The sequence below is a fragment of the Mustelus asterias genome, chromosome 10, assembly GCF_964213995.1.
Source record: "Mustelus asterias chromosome 10, sMusAst1.hap1.1, whole genome shotgun sequence".
NCBI classification, from domain to species: domain Eukaryota; kingdom Metazoa; phylum Chordata; class Chondrichthyes; order Carcharhiniformes; family Triakidae; genus Mustelus; species Mustelus asterias.
Genome location: NC_135810.1, coordinates 54,472,555 through 54,484,371, shown reverse-complemented (window position 1 = coordinate 54,484,371; position 11,817 = coordinate 54,472,555). Strand labels below are relative to the sequence as shown.

The 11,817-nt window shown below is 39.8% G+C and overlaps 1 protein-coding gene across 2 annotated transcripts; it reads right to left on the bottom strand.

Annotated features, from left to right (window-relative positions):
* Positions 1-3,416: 3,416 nt before the first annotated feature.
* On the bottom strand, positions 3,417-7,604 carry LOC144500024 (uncharacterized). Of its 2 annotated transcripts, none has more exons than XM_078222776.1 (3): positions 6,122-7,604; positions 3,643-3,723; positions 3,417-3,553 (listed from the first exon to the last, which is right to left on the bottom strand). In XM_078222776.1, exons 1-2 carry the CDS (start codon positions 7,485-7,487, stop codon positions 3,668-3,670), a joined length of 1,422 nt encoding a protein of 473 aa, XP_078078902.1. In that variant the 5' UTR covers positions 7,488-7,604; the 3' UTR covers positions 3,417-3,553; positions 3,643-3,667. The 2 variants fall into 2 exon arrangements, with proteins under 2 accessions (XP_078078902.1, XP_078078901.1); XM_078222775.1 differs by having other exon boundaries at positions 3,424-3,553; positions 3,648-3,723; positions 6,122-7,586.
* Positions 7,605-11,817: the final 4,213 nt, after the last annotated feature.

Below are 11,817 nucleotides of genomic sequence, written 5' to 3'. Positions count from 1 at the left end.
TTTAATTTCCCAAATATCGATTGGAATATCCCTAGGGTAAGGGGTTTAGATGGAGAGGAGTTTGTTAGGTGTGTTCAGGAGAGCTCCCTGACACTGTAAGTGGATAAGCCTACAAGAGGAGAGGCTGTGCTTGATTTGATATTAGGGAATGAACCTGGGCAGGTGTCAGATCTATCAATAGGAGAGCATTTTGGGGATAGTGATCATAACTCTATCTCCTTTACACTCGCATTGGAGGGAGATAGGATCAGCCGAGCTAGGAAAGTGTTTATCTGGAGTAAGGGCAACTATGATGCGATTAGGCAGGAAATTAGAGGCATAAATTGGAAGGAGGTTTTCTCAGGGAAATGTATGGAAGAAATGTGGCAAATTTTCAAGAAAAATTTGTCTGGAGCTCTGCACGGCAATGTTCCAGTGCGACAGGGGAGTTATGGGAGGTTACAGGAACCGCGGTGCACGAAAGCTGTAATGGATTTAGCCAGGAAGAAAAGAAAAGCCTACAAAAGGTTCAGGGAGCTAGGTAATGTTCGAAATCTAGAAGAGTATACGATGAGTAGGAAGGAACTAAAGAGGGAAATTAGAAGAGCCAGGAGGGGACATGAGAAGGCCTTGGCAGACAGGATAAAGGAAAACCCCAAGGCATTCTGCAAGTATGTGAAGAGTAAGAGGATAAGATGTGAAGGAGTAGGACATATCAAATGTGACGGTGGGAAAGTCTGTATTGAACCGGTTGAAATAGCAGAGGTACTCAATGAATACTTTGCTTCAGTATTCACAGTGGAAAAGGATCTTGGTAGTTGCAGCGCAGACTTGCAGTGGACTGAGAAGATTGAGCATGTGGGCATTAGGAAAGAGGATGTGTTGGAGCTGTTGAAAAGCATCAAGTTAGATAAATCGCCAGGACCGGATGGTATGTACCCCAGGTTACTGTGGGAGGCGAGGGAAGAGATTGCTGATCCTCAGGCGATGATCTTTGCATCGTCAATGGAGACGGGAGAGGTTCCAGAGGATTGGAGGATGGCGGATGTGGTTCCGTTATTCAAGAAAGGGAGAAGAGATAGCCCAGGAAATTATAGACCGGTGAGTCTAACCTCAGTGGCAGGTAAGTTGATGGAGAAGATCCTGAGAGGCAGGATTTATGAACATTTGGAAAGAAATAGTATGATCAGAAGTAGCCAGCACGGCTTTGTCCGAGGCAGATCATGCCTTACGAGTCTGATTTGAGCTTTTTGAAGATGTGACTGGACACTTAGACGGGGGAAGAGCGGTAGAAGTGGTTTATATGGATTTCAGTAAGGCGTTTGATAAGGTGCCTCATGCAAGGCTTATGGAGAAAGTGAAGGGGCATGGGATACAAGGGGACGTTGCTTTGTGGATTCAGAACTGGCTTGCCCACAGAAGGCAAAGCGTGGTTGTAGATGGGTCTTTTTCAGAGTGGAGATCGATCACCAGTGGGGTGCCCCAGGGATCTGTTAAGGGACCCTTGCTCTTTGTGATTTTTATAAATGGCCTGGATGAGGAAGTGGAAGTGGGTTGGCAAGTTTGCTGATGACACAAAGGTTGGAGGTGTTGTGGATAGTGCAAAGAGATGCCAGCAGTTGCAACGACACATAGATAAGATGCAAGACTGGGCGGAGAAGTGGCAGATGGACTTCAACCCAGATAAGTGTGTGGTGGTTCATTTTGGCAGGTCGAATAGGATGGAAGAATATATTAAGGGTAAGACGCTTGGCAGTGTGGAAGAACAGGGGGATCTTGGGTCTGGGTTCATAGGACGCTCAAAGCGGCGTCGCAGGTAGAGGCTGTGGTTAAGAAGGCGTATGGAATACTGGCCTTCATCAAGAGGAATTGAGTTTAGAAATCGGGAGATAATGCTGCAGCTGTATAGGATCCTGGTCAGACCCCACCTGGAGTACTGTGCCCAGTTCTGGTCGCCTCATTACAGAGAGGATGTGGAAGCCATAGAACGGGTGCAGAGGAGATTTACGAGGATGTTGCCGGGATTAAGTGGTATGCCTTATGAGGATAGGTTGAGAGAGCTAGGTCTATTCTCCTTGGAGAGGCAAAGGATGAGAGGTGACCTGATAGAGGTGTATAAGATGTTGAGAGGTATTGATAGAGTGGATTCTCACAGGCTTTTACCCAGTGCTGAAATGGTTGTCACGAGAGGCCACAGGTTTAGGGTGCTGGGGAGTAGGTATAGAGGAGATGTTAGGGGTACGTTTTTCACTCAGAGGGTGGTGGGTGCGTGGAATCGGCTGCCGGTAGTGGTGGTGAAAGCGGATTCGATTGAGTCTTTCAAGAGACTTTTGGATAGGTTCATGGAGGTTAGTAAGATAGAGGGATATAGATGAGCCTCGAAGGTAAGGAAATTGTTCGGCGCAACTTGTGGGCTGAAGGGCCTGTTTGTGCTGTAGCTTTTCTATGTTCTATAAATCCCCAGGACCGCACAGGGTATTCCCTCGGACCTTCAACGAGACTAGTGTTGAAATTGCAGTGGCCCTGGCAGATATATTTAAAATGTCGGTATCCACGGGTGAGGTGCCGGATGATTGGAGAATAGCTCATGTTGTTCCGTTCTTTAAAAAAGGATCAAAAAGTAATGCGGGAAATTATAGGCCGGTAAGTTTGACGTCAGTAGTAGGTAAATTATTGGAAGGAGTATTAAGAGATAGGATCTACAAATATTTGGATAGACAGGGACTTATTAGGGAGAGTCAACATGGCTTTGTGCGCGGTAGGTCATGTTTAACCAATCTATTAGAGTTTTTCAAGGAGACTACGAGGAAAGTAGATGAAGGGAAGGCAGTGGATGTCGTCGACATGGACTTCAGTAAGGCCTTTGACAAGGCCCCGCATGGGAGTTTAGTCAGGAAGGTTCAGTCGCTAGGGATACATGGAGAGGTAGTAAATTGGATTAGACATTGGCTCAATGGAAGAACACAGTAAGGAGTCTAACATCACCAGGTTAAAGTCCAACAGGTTTATTTGGTAGCAAACGCCACTAGCTTTCGGAGCACTGCTCCTTCGTCAGGTGAGTGGGAGTGAGTGGAACAGTTTATGACAATAATCTTCATCGTAGCACATTCTGCCTAGGCAAGCACCATCCAGGGTGGAGCTTGAGTTCCAGGTCACCTGACCCATTCTCTTAAAGGGGCATGATCCAGCATATATATCAACCCCCACTCTCCTCACATAATTATGATTACGAGGGACCATGTAGGCAGACTACAAGTTGGATTTAACAACCCCCATCATCAACGTCCCCTTGCAAATTTGTCAGCAAGAGTGTAAAATTCCACCCTATGTGAAATTTAAAGTTGCTGGTATGTGAATGTTTCAAGACTGACTGTCACTATTTCGCATTCACAATCTCTTTTCAAATTATTTTTGCAATGATCTACAAGGCGATCAGGAATGATTCACTTTGCCATTTTGATGTTTATTGAAGCAAGTGAAATGTTACACGTGATGATATGAAATCATATCAGCAGGCAAAAAGATATTCATTTACTTCATCGATGTCCTGTCTTGTGAAATCCTGCTGATGAACCTGCAATTCAAGAAAACAATTTTCCATGTTATTAGGATTTCACTCTGGCAAGTAATAAATGGCTATTAAAAACTGAATATTACACATACATTACCCGTTTCACGTTTTCTTGTTTTATTCTTCCTCGTGTACTGTGTGAAATACCACTGGACTCTCACATCGGTAATAGACTAAAACAGAAAAATATAAATTAAGTATGAACTCAAATCTATGATGCAATCTGTATCTGTTATCAAGTTCTGTGCCATTCAAAATAATGTACAGTCTGCATGACTTGGTTTCTAAAGGTGCTATAGTTTTCATTCATGTTATTGATGCCATCAAATTAATTCTGTTCGACATTACATTCAATGGCTTAAAGAGAGGTTAAGGGGTTAAGGTGCAAACACTATAAGATATGGTGCAAGTAATTACTCAATCGTCTTTCGGATGAGATGTTAAACTGAGATGTATTGATTCAATACAATTCAGTGATGTTATCTGCGACCTTTCTCGAAAGTAAGGCTCAAGAATACAACATCAGTACATGCATACAGTCATTGGGGGCATTTTTTATTATCCTGAAAGTACACTACAGGATAAGAAATAAATTTAGATTGGGTGCCTTAGATCGTAAAATAAATAAAATATGCAGCAATGATACATCAGATTGATAATTTAGAAAGTAAGTCCTGAAGAGTTAGAAATTCATTGACATAATAAAAGAATGCAATGCAGGTGTGGCAATGCCTGCTCCAGTAAATTAACATATGTGGCGTGATAGACTTGCATAGATTCACTCGGACATTGAGTGCTGTAAGAAGTGATGTAACACAAACAAATGTCTCTCCAGAGAGCTAGTGTACCAATAGAGAATAGAATATCTTAGAATGTGAAAATTAGCACTCAAATTCGATGGTAAAAGGAGACAATATGGAAATCATCGAAACTGTGGTTTCCCAAGGCAGAGAATGGTAACATGATCAGTGCCTTTGAGAGAGACCCAGAAGGAGACCCAGTGGTACAGGAGACCTGAAGGTTATAATGAAGAGACAGCAACTAAATACCAAAGAGGGTGGTGTGTGATAAGAAATCTGATACGCATGCCAACTATGAAAGTCATCCTCATCACTTAAGTACTGGTAAGATCAATGTCTACCTATTAGTTGAAGTTATACAGACATTTATTTAGTTCTTCCTTATTAGTGTAATCATGCATTGATTGTATATGACCTAGAAGTTTAACAGGAGAGATTTTAAACAACTTCAGTGAGTATCCCATATCCCTTAACTCTTTGGTATCCAAGATCTCTCACTTGAATTTACTCAACCAACAATCATCCACAGCCTTCTCAGGTGGAGTTTCTAAAGATACAAACTCTTTGAGTAAATATTTTTCATCTTTGTCCAAAATTGCCATTCCCTTATTCTAAGACTGTGACCTCTTGTTCTATGCTCTCCAGCCAGAGAAACATCTTCCCAGCAATGACCTTTCAAGCCCTTTAAGAATTTTACATGTTTCAATGAGATCATCTCTCACTTTTCGAAACTGTAAGGGAATATAGGCTACTTAATCTTTCCTATAGGACAATCCTGATTCCCAGGAATCAGCCGGTCGAATCATCACTGCAATCCCTCTGGGGCAGTATTCCCTTTCTTTGGTAAGGAGACCAAAAGTGTACACAGGACTCCAGGAGAAGGGGTGGGCAATTCTCCCAGCCCGCTGCGCTGCCGAGAGACTCACGTGGAGGCCATTTAGCAGGTTCCCCGCTGGGTGCCATGGCCTCTACGAGTGTCCGGCCGCCAGATTTCCGGACCTCTCAGCTCCACACCAGAAATCGGTGCAAGCTGTATTAGCTATTCTAATGAAGATAGAATAAGACATAGGAGCAGAATTAGGCCACTCGGCCCATCGAGTCTGCTCCGCCATTCAATCATGGCCGATTTTTTTCTCATCCCCATTCTCCTGCCTTTTCCCCATAACCCCGATCCCCTTATTAATCAAGAACCTATCTATCGCTGTCTTAAAGACACTCAATGACCTGACCTCCACAGCCCTCTGCGGCAAAGAGTTCCACAGATTCACCACTCTCTGGCTGAAGAAATTCCTCCTCATCTCTGTTTTTAAAGGGTGTGGCTGTGAACAGTAACTGCTGCCTTTCTCCAGTTATTGTGTTATGGATGTGTCATTCTTACCCTCTGACAGTGCCAATTCCCTTATCTTTCCACTGTGAAGTCACCTCTTCTACACCCCATTGTTTCCCCCAGTCACATAGTTGATGCTAATTTCCCATCAAAACATTCCTTCAAACAGGTGCCCTTATCAATTCCCTTTTATTATATTCCAATTTCATCTCTTAATCTTAATTTTCCCCAATTCTTAACACTTACAACATAAAGCTATCCATATCATAGTTCCAAATTAGGACAACATAAAATGTCTACCAATTTTAGTTAATTTAGGATGCTCACAACTAAATATCTTAAATTACATTTTACTTATACAAACTTTGAAAGTAAAAAAAATAAGTCAGTTGTACATGTTTATATCATTCAACTGTCTGACAAAAACATCATCTTACACTGTACCTTCACAGTCTTCATTTGTTGCAAATGGAGAATCCTCATGCGACAATACTTGCTGACATCCTGGATTATGAGATGTGGAACTTTGTGGGGACCTTTCATCATGTCTACAACTGTGAGAAATTTCTCTTGTTGACATTGGACTTTCTGGTTGGTCACAATATGAGGAGTAAGAGGAACATTTCTCCTTTTGGTCTGTGTCTGACCAACACAGTTCTTCAGTTGGGCTAACAAAAAGAGTGCTTTGGTTACATAACTCAGGTTTTCTCCCTTCTTCATGTTTAAATATTCTTGATCTCTGACAGTCTGGCTTGGAAAATTTACTCTTTGAATTCACCAAAGTTTTATCTGGCTTTGTTTGATTTGAATACCGACTTTGAAAAGTTTTCTTGGACTTTTTCTTCGCAACATGGGTTCTGGAAGTATGGTATGATTTATTGAAGTTTTCATAATAATCATCATAGACTTCCTCATCAGAAACACACAAGTAGTTTCCATCATCAGGATCTTGAGATGTAATCATTATTCTCTCTTGCAAGGTGTCACAAGGTCTTGTAGGTGATCGCTGTGCACAAATTATTTCCGATAGATCAACTTGCACCTTTTCTTCTTCATTCTGATTTTTAACAATAGCTCCTGCAATTATTTTAACATATCCATGTTCTTCACCTTGTTGAATATGACTTTTTGCTTCCTCAGTCAATTGTTCTGAACAGGACACATCATTCCCAATCTCTCTTGCACTTTTCGATGAGGTTTCTTCACAATCAGCAGAAGGAATGAGACGTGGCAATAAAACGGAACCCATGTTTTGTTTCAGATAAATGTTGAAATCCTCCTGCACAGTCATGGGGGATAAAGGTGCATTTGCTCCCATCATTGTTGGACCTAAAGACAGTCCCACAATAGTCACTGGTTTATATGTCAAATCAGCCAATTTCGGATCTGTTGTCCAAGTTGAAGAGCCCACAGTTTTCATGCATTTTGGCCTATAACTGGGTGAGGCTATGGAACACTCTAATTCAAGACAATCATCACTCCATTTACTCTTTCGGTTTTGTTTTTTGAATCTTCTATAAGGGGTATTTAGCTTCAGCAAACGTTTACTTGTGTAAGAACATCTGTGCACTGATTGCAGTTCCAAAGATTGCTTTGTCATATCTGTATCCACTTCATCTTTAGGTTCCAAGTTTGGATTGACTGGAAATGTTTCCATGCTATTTACACTGCCTTTACCATCTTTACAATTTGGTGAAGAAACTGTGCTTGCACATAACCTCTGTTTAGCAGATACATCTGTATCAATTTTGCTCAGTTCAGATCTATTCAGTGCTCTTGTACTTCCTTCTCCAGTCTGTACCAGTGGCATGAAATCCTTTACTGATGGAAAAGGAGTTATAAAGCTCTTAAATGAGGCCTGGATAATATTGGGAAGACCCTGTCTGTGATTTATGATCCGGTTGTTTGTATTTATTTCCAATGCTTCCTTAAATTCCTCACTCAGGAATATTAGCTCATTTACAGAAACAGCAATATCAATATCAAGATACTGGCTAAATTGGGACAGAACCAGTTTTGGAGGTGATGGAATGAACTTGTCTATTGATCTTTGGATATGCAATGGTATGCCCCAATGGGATTGAAATCTTTTTGCTGTGATGTGCCATTCCAGGATTTCAATGGTTTCAGTAGACTGAAAGGCTAATTCCATACCTATGTGCTCTATTTTAGCTTCACTTGGTTTGATTGCTGGAAGCAAAGATGGTGCTTTAGGAATCATCATTTCTACTGACTTGTCAAATGTAGTTGCAATGCCCCAAAGGTTATTAATCTGTTTGTGCTTTAAGTTTGTACCTAAGTGATGAATGATATCCTGTTCAGCAAACAGAATATATGGTAATCTTGTTCTCTTAAATCCTTCAACATGTGTTCTCAGCTTTGGTAATGATTTCTTCAATGCTGGAGGATAACTTTGTTTGTACAATTCCTTCACCAGTTCAGGAAGACAATCCAGTTTAATAGATAGACTTTGTTTTATCACACACATATTTAACTTATTACTACATTCTGGTACAAGTTCAGTAAGAGTAGACTTCCTCCTTTCTCTCTTTTTCATTTGGACACTTCCCTTCAAACTTCCATAGTATGAAGTATTATTTTGTTCTTTGTTCAGAAGAGATGTGCACGAAGAAGAAACTGTTTTATCAGCATTTGATAAGCCTTTCTTTCTGGACTTCATTCTATGCTGTTTTTTAATTTTAAATTGTTCTACAAAATCCCTTATAGGTGGAGGAGGTGCCATAAATTCATTTAAAGATGCCTCAACAAGCCTGGGAATGCCCCATACGTGATTTACAATCCTTTTCTTTATATTAACTTCTAGTGCCTTTTTCAGCTGATCATTCATGAATTCTAACTCGATTGGAACAATAACTATTTCAACATGAAACCCTGGATTGAGCCGGGCTAAAATCAGCTTCGGAGCAGGTGGAATAAATGCTTCTGCTGATCTTTGAACATGTGATGGGAAACCCCAAGGACACTGAAGCTTTTTCTGCAAAATATGCCATTCTAGAAAGTTGCTGGTTTCATCAGAAAAAGAAGTTTGTCCAGGTACAGATTTAATTTGAAATCTACTAGCCTTAATTGATGGAGGAATGGGTGGTCCCTTGGGAATCATCATTTCTACTGACTTTTCATACTGTGTTTCAAGTCCCCAGAGATATAAAAGTTGCCTGTGCTTCAAGTTCATTTCTATCTGATCAATATCATCTTGTTCAGTAAAAGGTATATACTTGATTCTTGATTTTTTAATTCCCTTCCCAGGTGCAATAAGCTTTGGTAAAGATTTCTTTGACACTGAAGGATAGGTACATTTGTAGAACTCTTCTACCAGTTTAGGCAAGCATTCAGTTTTAATTTCCAGACACTGCCTTAGCACACTCATATCAAGGTTTTTGTCAGACTTTAATCTAAGGATAACATTGGCAGCTATCTCTTTCACTTTATTTATGTGCATTTCGTCTGTTCCAAATTGTGAACCTAATTTTCCTCCTTTCAGTCGCAAGGTTGTGCCCCGAGAAAATATTTCATAACTTCTACCCAAATTGGCACTATTGAATACTGTGCTGCTTTCTTTAACATTTTCTGATTGTTGGACGAAGCTTTCATCATATGGAGTAGGACCCATAAACTGCTTTAAAGATGAGTTAATAACTTTTGGAAGACCCCAATTTTGATTTATGATCCTTTTCTTTATATTTTGATTCAGGGTTTGCCTATGTTCGTCAGTAACAAATGCCGGTTCAAAAGGAGCAACAGCTATTGCACTATCAAGCTGGGAATTTAACTGGGTTAGAATAAGTTTTGGAGCAGGTGGAATTAAGACTTCTAGCGATCTTTGAATGTGCAAAGGTAAGCCCCAATTGTACTGAAGTTTCTTCTGTGTTATGTGCAGTTTGAGCTTGTCTCTTATTTTCTTGTAAAGGAAGTTGTTTTCCATACCCACAGGCTCTATTTGAGCTCCACTGGCTTTGATTATTGGAGGCAATGCTGGTACCACTGGAATCATCATTTCCAATGATCCTTTATAGGGAGTTGGAAATCCCCACTGATGTGTAATCTGTTTGTGCATTAAATTCAATTCCAAACGATCAATTGCTTTTTGTTCAATAAAAGGCATATATGTTGATCTTTGTTTTTTAAAACCTATGCCAGGTAAAATAGGTTTAGGCAAAATCTTCTTTGATGTCTGAGCATTGAGAGCACTGTAGGTATTCATTACCAGTTCAGGTAGGTGCTCTGTTTTAATTTCTAAACACTGCTTTATTAAGCAGAAATCTATAGAACCTCTACATGTAACGCCGTGATTATCAGAAGAAAATACCTCGATATTTTTTTCCACTTCTGTGCTTTTTTGATACTTTGATAAAGGCAATTTTCTTAATTGGATAATACTGTCTGAAGTAGGCACAATGAAAATGGGCATTGCCGCATCTTGTGGCTGTAGAATTAAATCTTCTGTTTTTGGGACAACAGGTATAAAATTCTTTACAGATAACTGAATGATCTTCGGAATGTCGCATGTGCAACTTATAATTCTTTTTCTTGTATTCCTTTCTAGTATTTTCCGGTGTCCATTACTAAGGAAGGGCCGTTCAACCGGCACACAGATCTTCACCAAAAAAACCTCTTGTTTTAACTGTGATGGAATTAATTTTGGGGCAGGTGGAATAAAGTTTTCTTGTGATCTTCGAACATGGAGTGGAAAATCCCAGTTGTGCTGAAGTTTCTTCTGTGTTATGTGCCATTCTATTAAGTCCTTAGTTTTATTGTCAATGAAGGTTGTTTCCTGACCCACAAATTCTATTTGGACTCCATTTGCTTTGATCACTGGAGGCTCCGATGGTACTTTTGGAATCATAATTGCTATCGATTGTTCATATTGGGTTGCATATCCCCAGAGATGGGTAAGCAATTTGTGCTTTAAGTTCAGTTCTAAATGATTAACAGCATCCTGTTCAATAAAAGATATGTATGACAATCTTGGCTTTCTAAATCTTTTGCCAGGGGCAACTGGTTTTGAAAAAGGCTTTTTTGACATTGAAGGGTAGGTGGCTTTATACATCTCATTCACTATTTCTGGAAGACCACTATTTTTAATTTCAAGGCACTGTTTTATCAAACATATTTCTACCTTGTTCTTACTTTCTTGGTTGAGTATAGGGGAAAGCCGTATCTCTTCTACATTGCAAGGTTTCAGATTACTGCTATATTTCTGACTCTGTTTTGAAGACAGTTTTATTTTCTTCGTCTGTAAAAATGTGTTAATTGAGGCATCTACTTGTACATCTTCCATTTGACTATTGCTGGAAGATATTTTGCCTTTTTCCAACACTTCAGATTGCAGCATAGGAGAAGCTAGGAAATTACTTAAAGACGATTGAATAGCACTGGGGAGGCCCCACTTGTAATTTAGGATTCTTTTTCTTGTATTCAGCTCAAGTCTTTTTCTATGTTCTGAGATTAAGAAAACCATTTCAGGTGAAACAAAAACCAAAGGAAAACCAGGCGGTGGTTTTAGCTCCGAAGGAATTAGCTTTGGAGCCGGTGGAATAAATGTTTCTTGTGATTTCTGAATAAGTAATGGTAATCCCCAATTACCATTTTGAAGTTTCTTCTGTGTAATGTGCCATTCCAGTCTGTCTCTAACTTTATCATCAACGAACCTTGTTTCTTTACCAACAGGGTATACTAGAGCTGTACTTCTCTTGATGATTAGAGGTTCAGATGGACCTTTAGACATCATTATTTCAATTGATTCTTGATAAAGATTTGGAAATTTACATAGATGGGTAATCAGTTTGTGCTTTAAATTCATCTCCAAGTGATTAACAGCATTCTGTTCAATAAATGGTAAACAATGCGGTCTTGGCTTTTTTAGTCCTTTACCAAGTGCTATGAGCTTTGGCAAAGATTGCCTCGATTGCGAAGGATAGCTATTTTTATAAAATTCCTTTAACATTTTAGGTAAGCACCCGGTCTTAATCTCTAGAGACAGCTTTGTTAAACAAATTTCAAGTTTGTCTTTCAATTCTGGTTTGAAGTTCGCAAGTGAAAATTTCTCATCCATTTTTTTAGTTTTCTTGCTTTTGTTATTCTTTTCATATTGTAGCGCTGATGATTTCCCCCTTCTGATT